Source organism: Schistocerca nitens, chromosome 2 (assembly GCF_023898315.1).
Source record: "Schistocerca nitens isolate TAMUIC-IGC-003100 chromosome 2, iqSchNite1.1, whole genome shotgun sequence".
In the NCBI taxonomy this organism is placed as follows: Eukaryota; Metazoa; Arthropoda; class Insecta; order Orthoptera; family Acrididae; genus Schistocerca; species Schistocerca nitens.
The window spans coordinates 146,781,603-146,796,185 of record NC_064615.1 but is presented as its reverse complement, the minus strand read 5'-3'; the positions used below and the strand labels follow the sequence as shown (position 1 = coordinate 146,796,185).

Below are 14,583 nucleotides of genomic sequence, written 5' to 3'. Positions count from 1 at the left end.
ATATAATGGAGGAATATGAGAAGTTGTGTCTGACTTAGCTTTCTGGCAGATTTTACATGACGCTAAAACTCGTCGTATACGTTTCTTCATGTTGGTAAAATAACAGTTCTGTCTCAGTATAAGAAAACATTTTCTAGCTCCGAAATGTGCGTAACTTAAATGAGTATACCAGATTAATTTGTTAACATGCTCGTCAGGAATGCATAATAACCAATTGTTATTGTGAGGATGAGAGCGGCGAAACAGAATGTCATTGCGTACAGTGTAATGGTTTCTAATGGTAACATTTTTCCTATCTTGCCAAAGGTGTTTAATCTCTTTCCATACGTTGTCTTTATTCTGCTCTTGTGCTATGTCCTGTAATGACGACGAAATAAAATTTTCAAATGCAACTTGTTGAATGTACATGACGCTCAAATTTGCTTTGCAGAAGTTGGTTGCGATGTCTTGCTGATTGTTGCTGAGAGTACGAGACAGTGCGTCTGCTACAACATTTTGTGTGCCGGGAATGTGAACAATTGTGAAGTTAAATTCTTGCAAATAAAGTTTCCATCTACTTAATCTGTCATGTGTAAATTTAGCCGAAAGTAAAAATTGTATCGCTCTGTGGTCTGTGTAAACGGTCGTATGTCTTCCATAAAGAATGTGCCGAAATCTCGTAAAAGCCCAAACAACACATAATGTTTCCAGTTCTGTAACAGAATAATTTCGTCCAGCAGGTGATAGAATGCGACTTGCAAATACGATGTTTTTAATTACTGTAGAACCATCTTCTTCAATATCCTGAAAAATATGTACGCCTAAAGCGGTGTTAGAACTGTCGGTGGCAATGGAAAAATTTCTGGTAAGATCTGGGTGCGATAAAAGTGGTGCATTCAACAAGGCTTCTTTCAGGTTCACAAATTCAGAATGTGCTTGCTTATCCCAGGACCGAATAGTGTTTTTACCTGTCAATTGACTTAATCTGGGGGTATCTAAAGCAGAGTAATGAATAAATTTACGGAAAAAGTTAATTAAACCCAAAAAGCTGCGTAGTTGTTTTTTCGTCGTAGGAACAGTAATGTCACGTAAAGCTTGAAGTTTTTCCGGATCAGGCGCAATGCCTTCTGCTGAAATTACGTGTCCAAGAAATTTTATAGTAGTTTTACCAAAATGCGATTTACTGAGATTAACTGTGAGTCCTTGTGCACGAAAAGTTTGCAACAGTTGTTCAAGAATCAGATTGTGTTGAGACCAATTAGCTTCTGCAATAAGAATGTCATCTACGTACGTCGTGATTCTGTCTTTAAGTTCTGTCGGAAGTATTGTATTCAAACCGCGAATAAAAGCTGCAGAAGAAATAGTTAAACCGAATGGTAATTTGCAAAATTGATAACAGTCGCCAAAACAAAGAAATGCTGTGTACTTTCTGCAGTTCGGATGGAGTTGAATTTGCCAAAATCCCGATTTCAGATCTAATGTAGAATAAATAGCAGTACCGTGAAATTTCTGTAGTAGTTCCTCTAATGTCTGTGGTCGATCTGTTTCATTAATAATTATGTCATTGATGTGACGTGAATCAAGCACGAGGCGAAGTGAGCCATCTTTTTTCTTAACAATATGGAGTGGGTTTATGTACGGACTAACTGCCGGATCAATAATTCCTTGGTCAAGCATATCTTGCAATTCTTTCTTAACTTGTTCTCTATTGATATATGGAATGGGATAATGCTTGGCTTTAAATGTGTCGTGCTGTTTGACTTGAAATTCATACATAAAACCGGACATAGTACCAGGAATGTTGTCGAAAACTGGAGCTTGCTGTAAAAGAATTTTGTGTAGTTGCGTGCGTTCGTCTTCTGTATTTGCACTGCTCTGTTTAATTTTATCAGAAATCATCTGCATTATGTCATAGTCAGCTTCGTCTGGAGTATTATAGTTATGTACGTACGTATCCGTGAACAATGTGGAATTACAGTCTATGTTACGTGATGCAGAAGTGACCTGTGTACGATTAATTGTTTGTTCTTCCGCAGATAATGAGTGCTGAAATTCTAAAGCTAGTTGTACATTTTCATCCTTCAACATTAAATAGGAATTTTGAAAGTCAATAATTGCGTCGTGTTGTACCAGAAAATTCGTACCTAAAATAACGTCTGTTGTCAATAAGGGAACAGTCCAAAAATTCGAGTGAAATGTGTGACCTGCAATACAAAATGATAAATGTGTCTGTAATTTAACATCAACTCCTTTACTAGATACTGCTCCTTTCACTTTCGTTTTGCCTAATGGTAATGTAGGATAGGTATTCTCTTTGTTACACTAGTTGAAAGTTTCTTCATTTATTACTGACATAGGTGATCCGGAATCGATTACTGCTGAGAATTTCGATGAACCAATTTTAATTTCGATGATAGGGTGTGAAATAGTTTTTTGAACAACTGGTCTTTCCTGCAAAAGAGTGTCTCTGATATCGTCAAAAGTAATAACATTTTCGTGAACAACATTCTGCGTGTCAAAAGCAGTGCTTGTGTTACTGGAAGATGCGACCTGTACTGTATCTAGTCAGATTCTATCTGACGTGTTATTATTTTCTGGAGGATGTTGTGGCATTTCGACTATTTGAACTGTTCTGTTATTTCTTCCAGATGTATTAGGTTCTGGATGATATCTACTGTCGGGTTCATTCATGAGAATATGTTGTTGCTGATAATTTTGCTGCTGGTAAGACCGACTGTTACTAAACGTATGTTGATAATGTGCTCATTGTTTTTACGTCTGTCGTGATAGTCAATCCTATGCGGTGCATTGCGATAGGAATTGAAGTACTGTGTTTTCTGCACGTAGTTATTTCCTTGCTGCCGTGCGTTACTATTTGTTGGAGCTGAGACTATACGTGCACGCGGCGAAACATTAAACCCTGGCTGAACTTGCACACTGCATTGTTGGATAGGTATGCTAACCGGCTGCCTTTGATGCTGTTGCGGAGAAAAACCTCTATTGTTACCAAAATGTGTTTGCTGTTGCTGATAATTTTGTACATACTGATGATTAAAAATTTTATCTGATATCAAAATTACGCTGGTAGTTCTGGAGTGCCTAATGAAAATTGTCACTTTCAGTAAAATTTGTCTTATCGGGTTTTCATTATACATTCTTAATACTAGGTAGAGCGATAGCTAAAGAGCTGTTTTGATAGATATAAATGACAGTAGAAGAAAAGGCAGCAGTGCAGAAAACTAAAGATGAAACAGCACTACTACAGCTGGGGGCTCTATGCACGCTACGGCACATATTCATTAAAGCGCAATGAATCCCCTGAGGTCTATTACGCGCTGCAAATACATTTCAGCTTTTGTGTTACAGGCAATGGCGGTAAAAATTCAGAAATAGATTGCTGTATCCATGCTGATTGTTGTTTCTTCATTATAGGCAATGCTATTGAAAGTACAAAAATTAATTGTCGTATACAGTTCAAATCATGTATCTGTGTTCTGTCATTATTAAATTTCTTAGATTTTCTTACACATACAAATTGCTTATAATCAACGTTCTTGTCACTGAATTTGAGAACACGTTCAGGTTTGTCTGAGAATCTGTTTGTCTGTGTCATTTCGGATTTCAAGTTCCGTAGCTTTTCGGATTTTAACTCGCGTAGTCTCTGTAAATTACCCAAATTATACACGCTGCGTGAATCTGACAAATGTTCTCAAAGTCGCGTCTGCTGTGACGTGTTATTAACTGAAATATTTTTCATCTCTGTTACGTCTTGCTGTAAACTTGACAATTTTCTACGTAATGTGTTATTAGACGAATCGATCTCATTGATTGTCTGCTGTAAATTTTGGAATTCATGTGTTTGGTTAAACAAATTCGTTGCAGTGTCGTCTGACTTGCTGTCATTATTACTTTCAATAACGTCAATACGACTGGCCAATTCATCATATTTTTCAGTCAGTATTTTTACCTGATCATCGTTTTTAGTGTTAGAAGTATTAATCTGTTTTTGTAATTTACGTGTGGTTTCGTTAAATTTTTCAACGTCACCTTTGATGACTTCGGAATCCTGTGTTAGTTCTAACTGTTCGAATCTGTCTGTCACTGTCTGAATATCTGCTGTGTGTGTATCTGTTTTTGATTTAAGATCGGAAATTTCATCACGTAATTTGGTGTTCAACTGTTCGATGGTATTAATTTTGTCCGATACTGTAGCAATATTGTTGTCTACGTATGTTTTTGCTTTCGCAAACAATTTACGTTTGTCTTCTGGTCTCTGTGCAGTAATTGTTTCCATGACTTGACGTTTTACTTTATTCTGATCCTGTATAAATTTACGGAAATGCGTTTCACTGTTTTGTAAGTGGTGATTAAAGCGTTCGTCAATTTGGCTGTTCTGTTGGTCGAACTTCGCGTCTATTTTTGTATCCAGTGTGCGCGAAATTTCTGCTGTCATCAATTTAAACTCGTCCCGTAACTGTGTTGCTTTTTCAGAGCATTGTTTACCAACTGCACTAATTTCGTGACTAAGTAATTCTGTTGCAGCTGTTTGCATATCCCTTAATTCTTGAGCAACAGATCTAATTTCTTCGCTACTTTTCCTAGCGCAAGCCTCAATTTCCTCTCGTAATTGTTCCTAAGTATCATGACATTGTGCGGCAACGGCTCTAATCTGATCACTAAGCTGCCTGGAATTGTTGTCTAATTTTTCATTGAGCTGTTGTTTGAGATTTTCGTTATTTTCACGAAGCTGTTGTTTGAGATCTTCTTTAAGTTGTTTGGAATTGTTATCAAGTTGTTTGAAATTTACCTTAAATTGTTTGTTATCTTCACTCTGTTGTTTGAAATTTTCACTAAATTGTTATTTGAGATTCTCACTTTGTTGTTGTAGCAATCTTGCCATAATTTGTTCCAAGTCAAAATTAGCATTTCTATTCTCTGTGCTGTTTAGTAGTGTACCTGCAATTGTCACGTTTTGTGTGACCATTTGGTCATTCTGTGATTCACAAAAAGGTTTGCTTATCGGATGTGTACTGTTAGCCATTACCTCGGAATTAAATAAATCCGACGCATTCTGATTACACTGTTCGTTTTCATTAAAAAAATTTGTGTGTTCGTCACGTGAATTTTGCAAACCGTTTGTGTGAAGCTGGGCAGCGCTCATTGCAACAGAACGCCCCGTGTCATCAATTGTCGTTAAATTAACAGACGACACAATTGAATTTATCTGTTCAACACTAGGATAAAAATCATTATTAGTGGTCGGTACACACTGATTGTCACTAAATGGAGGATTGTCATCATTACATTGCGTGTCACAATTACTATCGGTCAAGTTGTTTAAGTTGGCTAGTTCACTCATTATACTTCGCGATGTACTGTTAACAGTCTTTCGCGGCATTTTTACACAAATCACAATTATTCAATAATGAAACAAAGACAATACAAAACACAAATACAACAGAGAGCAACGAATTGCCGATGACCTGTGGAAGAAAGTGACAAAATTAGTAAAAGCGTTGCGCCAAATGCTAATTATATTTAAGTAAATAAGAGCAGATATCTGACCACTTATCAGAAGATTCACAAAGTAATACGATCCTGGACCGGATGTCGCCAAGTGTAACCTCGCCACAAAAATTTTAAAAGTCAATAATACTGAAATTGTAACCTCCCAGCAAGAATATGAAAGACAATGTTAAGTGAAATGTTGTCTTCCCACAAAACTGCATAATAAAAATGTGGCAAGCGTAACCTCCTTGCAAAATTAAAGAATAATAATGGCCCAAATGTAAATTCCACACAAAAGTTGAGGAATGAAGATTGTTCATTAAACTCACAATAATATTAATTAAATGATGAAGCATGAACTGAATGTAACATCTCAACAGCAATAATTAAACCTGATAAATTTTATAAGGGCAGCGGCGCTGACCGTCGGCCCTGTGAAATAATTAAACCTGAACACCAAAACCAAAATTCTTACCTCAGTAAACTGCATCTATATCTGCTCTTATTTTATGGCACAGCTCCGTGCAATGCTGGCCCATATTTAATTTTGAGTCCTGGAGGGAATACATTGGAAATATTATTTAACTTGTAATGAATCTTTTTGTTTAAAACAGTTACATTAAAGGAAAATTATTATTGGGGCAATTCTTGAACAAATTAATTACAATTAACATATGTTATTAGCTGAGCGCAATGCTGCTTCATTACCTTCGATAACGATATATCTCGTCCCGAATCGTGACCAGAGGTGCAAGGAGAGCACACCGCCGACGCATGCCGACGCCCGCTCAGTACAGCTGTCCACTCGCTACGACTACTACCGACAGAGTGTAACTCGCAACTTAACTACTCTCTCTGCCCACTCCACACACACTACTGAACTCTCGCGCGGTCAAGCGCAGACTAGCAACGATAAATAACTCTCTGGTCAGAGATTCTGTCATGCCTCGCCATCGCTGGTACTGAATACGTATGAGACGTACGCGTTTCAATGTATAAAATTCTTATTTTCCTGTTTTTTACAAAAATCACCCATAACAATATTAATATTTGTAGTTGGTTTTCGCTCAGTTGTTTGTTATAGTTGGTCACAGAACTCTTTCTTTTCTTCATCTGTTTATAATCTTCTATCAGGGTTTGAGCAGTGATAAATGTGATCTCTGAGACCTTGTCTCCGAACGCTGTGTTGGATATTCTTTGTTAACAGCTTTAAATTATTCAACCGTATTTGCTACTTTGTCATATATTACAAAAGCATTTCCGAATTCATGTTTACTTATACATACCCCCATAAAATATTCGTTTGTTAATTTTCACCCAGACATCTTGTCTCTTGTATTGCCACAAGTGCAGGGTATATCGCTTAATTTCAGAAACCATAGACTGGACGGTTTGTGGTCGATATAGGCTTTGAACACTCCAAGAACAAAAATTAAAATTTCCAAATCATAGGCCGTTTTCATCTCGCACGTTCCGTGTTCCATTACACCCATCCCTGTCCGAGCTTTATACAGAACAGGATTGTTAACCAAACGCTTGAGTACAACATCTGGTTATATTATTACTCAATGAAGTTTTAGTTAATGTTGGCTCTTTCCTAGCAGAAAAAAATATGTACTGAAAGAGCAGTGACTAATGCTAAGAGATTACATAACGCGACCATGGAGATGCACTCTTTTTACCTCGATACCGTTACATCTCTCAGCTCCATTCATTAGGAGACTGATGTCTAATGATAAATACTTTGAGGGAGCAGATAATAGTGGATACTATGAAGAACAGTTTTTGTTATAAAGTCACGAATGGTGATGTTTATTCTCGTATGCACAAAAAAGCATATATTTTGAAACATTCTTTAGTACTTAATATTCCGCGAGTCAGATTTTGATATCGATCTCTCCCCACTGAAACTCTCAAATGAACTATCGCGGAGCGAAAGATCGTAAAGCCGACAGATTAACAACTTTAAACCGAACAGTGCCGGCCACACTTATTCTCAACTCAACTGCTTAGCTCATGTGGCACCGCTCTGCCTGCCGACTAAAGGGTGCGAACTGCCACCAAACACTGGAGCTCTGAAACAGAAATCACACTTTATTCAAAACGTTGACACTGCACAGCGATTACTTTAAATTTTTACGTCGGCAAACCCAAATATACCTAAATTACAATTACTGCGATTAAGCTGTTCGATAAATTAACTCCCAGATGTTAGAAATGATCAAAGGTGATGATATAGAATCCTCATGTACCAACGAATCTCAGAAAATTTCATATATTTTCAGCTAGGTAAAGGCGACAATGATCACTCAAGAAACGACACTTCAGATAGGAAAGACGCAGCAAAACTGCAATGTATACAATTACATTGACGAATTTGTAAAATATTCACTCCTGGTTGATTTTAACCACATAAAAATGTATTCAAAGCTGCAATGACTGTGACATTAACAGCCAACTTTTTATACACACATAAAAAAAAATTTGCATCACCTCGGTTCAGAGAGTTCCAGAACCTGTACAGAAAATTGGAATAGAGATCAACATAAACATCAATTCCCGCCCTTTTTATTGCTTATGAAAACCACACATTGCATGCTGTATTAACATACAGCGAGACCTTCAGAGGTGGTCGTCCAGATTGCGGTACACACCGGTATCTTTAATACCCAGTAGCACGTCCTCTTGCATTGATGCATGCCTGTATTCGTCGTGGCATACTATCCACAAGTTCATCAAGGCACTGCGGGTCCAGATTGTTCCACTCCTCAACGGCTATTCGGCTTAGATCCCTCTGAGTGGTTGGTGGGTCACGTCGTCCATATACAGTCCTTTTCAATCCATCCCATGCATATTCGATAGGGTTCATGTCCAGAGAACATGCTGGCCACTCGAGTCGAGTAATGTCGTTATCCCGAAGGAAATCATTCACAAGATGTCCTCGATGGGGGCGCGAATTGTCGTCCCTAAAGACGGATGCCTCGCCAATATGCTGCCGATAAGGTTGCACTATCGCTCAGACGATAGCATTCACGAATCGTACAGCCGTTACGGCGCCATCCATGAGCAGCAGCGACGTACGTCGGCCCCACATAATCCCACCCCAAACCAGCAGGGAACCTTCACGTTGCTGCACTCGCTGGGCAGCGTGTCTGAGGCGTTCAGCCTAACCGGGGTGCCTCCAAACACGTCTCCGACGACTGTCTGGTTGAAGGCATATGCGACGCTCATCGGTGAAGAGAATGTGATGCCAATCCTGAGCGGTCCATTCGGGATGTTGTTGGGCCCATCTGTACCACCCTGCATCGTCTCGTAGTTGCAAAGACGGACCTCACCATGGACGTCGGGAGTTAAGTTACGCATCATGCAGCCCACTGCGTATAGTTTGAGACGTCAACGACGTTCTGTGGCTGCATGAAAAGCATTATGCAATATGGTAGCGTTGGTATTAGGGTTCCCCGAGCCGTAATCCTTGGGTAGCAGTAGTATCCCTTGGGCGGCCTGAGCGAGGCATGTAATCGTCAGTTCCTGTCTCTCTGTATCTCCTCCATGTCCGAGCAACATCGCTTTATTTCACTCTGAGACGATTGGACACTTCCTGTGTTGAGACCCGTCCTGGCACAAAGTGACAATGCGGACACGATTGAACCGTGGTATTGACCGTCTAGACGTGGTTGAACTACAGACAACACGAGCCGTGTGCTTCCTTCCTGCTGGAATGACTGGAACTGATTGTCTGTCGGACCCCCTCCGTCTAATAGGCGCTGCTCATTCATGGTATTTACATTTTTGGGCGTGTTTAATGACATCTCTGGACATTTAAGGAGACTGTGTCTGTGATACAATATCCACAGTCAGTCTCTATCCTCAGGTGTACTGGCATCTGGGGTGCTGCGAAACCTTTTTTGATGTGTGTATTACAACCGTGAAAATATTGTTCTAGAAAGATAAAAATAAGACTATTCACCATTAATATTTGTCACAAATAGCAGTAAATGTCTCTCAGTTAACAGGCACGTTTGGAATGTACAATTCTTTATCTCCTGGTTTTCATTAAAATGGGTGTTTCAATTAGTAAAAACAATAGTGACTGAATTACACGTGTATTTTGATCAATGACATAAAAACTAGCTGCAATTAAAACAGTTTCTCACAGAATAACTCATCAGCGTATCTTACTGTATTTTGTCCATTATTTATTAAAAACTCTGTTTGAAAATTAGTTAGATTTTTTTGAAGCAGAATAAATGTTCACTTTTGTTATGATTATATGCAAAATACAAAGTGTTGACATGGTAACAAGAATGGCTACATAGATAGATAAACTGTTGTGAGGAAAGACATGGGATAGCGTTATCCACATACACAGTTGGTGATAGTATCGTGCATGAGGTATAAAGGAGCAGTGCATAGGCGGAGTTGCAGCAGTAACACTTTCGCAACTGTGGACTGCTGTTGAGGCAGCATGACTCAGTATTCCTGCAGGGGCTTCCAACGATTTGTTGAGTCCATGCCACACCAAGTTGCTGCAGTGGGTTGGGCAAATGGAGGTCCGAGATGATATTAGCAGATATCGCATGACTTTTGTCATCTCATTGTAAATCAGGTGTGCACAAAAATTTAAACCTTTCTAATCAAAATAACACTAACGTTAAAAACTAATAAAATAAGACGTGGAAAAAGAGTAAGAGGGGTGGGCGTCATTAGGTACGTGTTACGCAGCGCACAGGCCCAATTATATGAATTCATTTAGCTTTACGTTTGGCAGATCCAGATATTCACATTTCTGTGTTGCTCTTTCGTATAATACTCATTCAGTGCACACGCAGGTACTCCGCTTGTTATAAATACTGTGCTTGTTATAGACCAAACTGACGCTATAAACATGTCACACGTCACACACATACTCGAAGACGCACATGACAGCATATACAAGGAAACGCCCATCAGACTCCTTGTAGGGGAAGGTGGGGGGGGGGGGGGGGTGAGACGAGGAAAAGACGACTTCGCAGCTAGGCGCATGCAGCGGTGACTATCACCATTGGCTTGATGTCTCAGCATGCCGCCCCGCGGAGAACTCTTGCGCTGTGGACATCACGCGGCATGATGCTGGTCACCTTCCATGACCCAGTTTCTCGCATTCTTTGATGACGTGGCGTCATCAGCCGGTACCTCGCGAACACATAACAGAGTCACTTCAAAACAAAATAAGCGCCACTGCATCATAAAATTAACAGTCGCACACAAATTGCAGTTGAACAAAATATCCTTACATAGTCTGAATTCCACAGTAATTTACTCGATAACATACTGCCATTATTCACACATGAAAGACACCCATTCTTAGAAGACTGTTAATGATAACTCACTGTTAAATCACTCAACATATTCCTTATCCTACATCACTGGGAAAAATACTCAACCAGTCTAAATCATTCTGTGACTAACAAAATATTATTCATCTCCATTTTCCTATTCATTTGCCTCCAAACGAGGGTGGTAAAATTTAATATTTCCACAAGATCAAGTGCAAAGTAGTTTGCACTTTAAGTCCTCTAATTCGACGGAAATGGGATGCATAATTCTCAGAATTCTAAACGGTCAATAGTTTATAATACATAAACTTAGTAATTTCGTTCTTTGCTGCTCAAGACTTGAAATGAGATCGTATCAGCACAAAATCTCCGATTTTGCACACGTCAGGTTCACTGAACTGTAGTGCCGTTCTTTTCTTCCCAGGGTTATTTCTCCAATATCTTTCAGGCTATGCTGTCTTTCGCCAGTGCTGGATTCACTTTGTGACAGAAAAGCAATAAATTCTTCGTAGATGTCGTCAGCTTCTTTACCATGCAAAATTGTGCACATTGGCAGACCATTACCATCACTCGCTAAGCTATTCATTACATATTAAAATTCTGAAAACTTATTAATCTAGTTCTTGTGCTGCCTTTCGCAGTATGCTTTAAACAACCATCCAGCTTCGTGCATCTTACACTGGGAAATTTCGAAGAACGCCTGTATGTTAACGTTGCAATGTGCCGATTCTACTCCCCTTCAATAAATAATTTCCAAACATTAGAACGAAACTACGGTCTGTTACGCGACAAAATAATGTGGGGCCGAAAGGTGTTCAGAAAATAGTCTTCCTTCAATTTTTAACGATGATTTAACTATTACCTCAGTTGAAGGTAGCAAATTTTCATAATAATTCCACAGTTACTAAGTTTTGCTTGAAATTTCCACGAGACTCAGGAAAAAGCCCGAAAAGATCTAAACCAATGATCTCACCTTTATGTCTCGTTTGTAGACACTTTGGTGACATTAGTCCCATTCTTTAATAAGTAGTACGCGCCGAGAGATGTTGCCGAAAATCAATTGTTTTTGAAGTTGCTTCAAAAAATTTTTTGGAGAAAAATGTACAAAACTGTTGTGAATATATGTCATCAGAACACCAGTTACATGCTGAGCTATGCAGAGCCTCAATGAGTCTCAATTCAAGTCCCTTCTTCGGTACAAGATATCCTGAAAAATTTTAATCCATGTTTCATCGGAATAAATTGTCCTTACCTTTTTCAATATCTCATCTGCCTCTTGCTTTGTTTTTATATAATGTAAAAAGCAACGAATTTTAACTCCTCCTTTCGCTTCTCTCATGAAATTAGTTTTGATATGATTTACACATGGTGCTTCTGTGCAAACATCTTCCAAATTTTATAAAAGACATGACAAAGGATCAGGTACCACCTATGTATCGTCCAGTCGTCCAGAATGTATTGTATCTCGAAACTGTATTCCTGTAGAGTGAGTATCCATCTGACAGTACAATTAGGCATTAATTTACAGTGAATAAGAAAGGATAATGCCTTATGATAAGTTCGTATGATGGTTTGTTGTCCAAGCAGAAAATAGCGGAACCATTCAGAGCCCCTAAAAATCAGGAGGGTTTCTCGCTCAGTTGCTTTATATTTGCTTCCTCACGCTGTCAAAACAAGACTTCTGAATGTAGCTTTACGATGCTGTTCTTCACCATCTTCATTGACTCTTAGATACCGATGAACAGCAGGTCCAAATTCGATGACATCAGTCTTAAGACAAAATGGTTTATTAAGGTCCGGCGGGTGCAATAGTAGAGCTTCCAAAAGTTGTTTCTTGATCTCGTGGAATGGTCTTTTGTTGCTCGGTCCCCCATATCCTAACTGAATTCTTTATTAATGGCAGTAACACAGGTGATGACAATGTCTCTTTAGAAACCGACAGTAATACCCGAAACAAAACAAGGAAAGACATAAGCTGATTTTCACAAGTTAGCACTGGAAAATATTAAACTGCTTCTAATTTCTTCGGATCTGGGAGCATGCCGCTGACGAGATAATATGTCCCATAAATAGTATCTTCTTCCTCGCAAACTCCGACGTTTGCAGATTGAGTGTGGTTCTAGCTGACTTAAACGTATCCAAAACATTTCTGAGTGGTCGAATGTGCTCTTACCTCGATGGAGATGCAATCAAAGCTTCGTCAGTGTACACTATCACATCAAGTAGTAGTTCTTCTCGAAGAATCTCATCCAAAGCTCTAGTAAATGGTGCAAATGTAGTGCTCAAACCGAGCAGTATCCGTTTGAAATGTTAACACCATCCGTTGTATAAGGACGCAGTGGACTTTCGGCTTCTCTCCTTCAGTTCCAGCTGCCAATAGCTGCTTGTCATATCCAGGCAGCTGAGGTAGCAAGAAGCAGAAAACTTCTACAAAATTCCTTCAGTGTTTTTGAACTGAACCCGCTGGAGCAAAATAATGTGACTAATAGCTCTAGCGTCCAGAACAAATCCGACCCATCCGTTCTTCTTAATTACTGGGTGTACTGGTTTGCAAGATTCGTTATCGGACCTCTCAGTTATATCTTGATTAATCGTATGCTTCCCCTCCTTCCCTAGAACTTGTTTTCTCGCTGTCGGTACCGAATATGACTTAATTTTAGATGCTTTGTGCAGTCCAACTTTTATTTGTTATTTGCATCCCTTCGTTATTCTCGGTTTACTTGAAAAGACATCGTCATGTATACGTAAAACTTTTCGCATTTCTTCTCTACAGGAAGTGGATAAGTTCCTCATTATCCATTTTCTGCTGAACTTTTGCCAAGACATCACGAATCTCTTCGCCTTTCCCTGTGGAACGATTATCTTTCGTATATACTGGAGCTTCAGTTCCATTATCTACCTTCTTCTTAATAATTGTAGTTCGAAGTCGTGCAGACGCATCTTCATTTTCTCCGGCGAACACGACGAAACCCACCTCGAATTCTTCGTTCCCGTTAAAAATACTTAAAAATCTTCGTTCACAGTCACTCCTAAATTAACTTCCTGCTAGCCAATCATTACCAAAAATCCGATTCATCAAAGATTAAAAACTAAATACAACTGCGTCAGAGTATCTATGTGAAATTTTCTATCTAATGAGTGTGTGTCCAGACAGTTAGCTCTTCTATATCACACAGCTCTTCATATAAATTCTTGGAGATCCCTATAGTATCCGCATCAGAATTTAAAATTGCTATAATTTTCCGACCATTAACACTAAGTTCACTAACTGGGTTGAACACTTCTCACCACCTTGCACATCTCTCAGTATTTCAGTCCCAACATCTCTAGTTTCGCATTTAATCATCTGGGTTCTCACATCTGACCCATTAGGCTGTTTGCATGTTGTGTAAATTGTCTCCAACAAAACTAATTTTAGTTTACCGGCGGTCGTGCGTATTGTCCATATCTCGGAGTGGTAAATGGTCCCGAACTCTTTCGTCTTGTACTATCTCCTGCTTCCGCCTACCATAGTCGCTCCCCTCTTCCCATCCTTTCGAAACCACTCATCATTGTGCACATAATTTCATGAGCGTTCAGCTCTTCGGGTCTAATTGCAACCCTGCTATTATTTTGCAGATTCTCCTGCGGACCGCCAAAATCTTCTTACCGCGGTGCAACACGTCGCTGAATATACTGATTTCGATTAGCAGAAGTGTGCTCTGATACCACCTGCATTCCATTAATGTCTGTTTCTCCTAACTGAACCAAAACTCTTAATAATTCATCAGAATCATCAAAC

General features: G+C 39.2%; 1 protein-coding gene across 1 annotated transcript in view; it reads right to left on the bottom strand.

Annotated features, from left to right (window-relative positions):
• Positions 1-7,501: 7,501 nt before the first annotated feature.
• Positions 7,502-14,583, bottom strand: part of LOC126234883 (glutamate receptor 1-like) — a 150,583-nt gene continuing 143,501 nt past the window's right edge. Inside the window, exon 8 of the mRNA XM_049943623.1 lies at positions 7,502-7,562. Within this exon, the coding sequence (XP_049799580.1) occupies positions 7,502-7,562 (61 nt within the window). The remainder of the gene's footprint in view (positions 7,563-14,583) is intronic.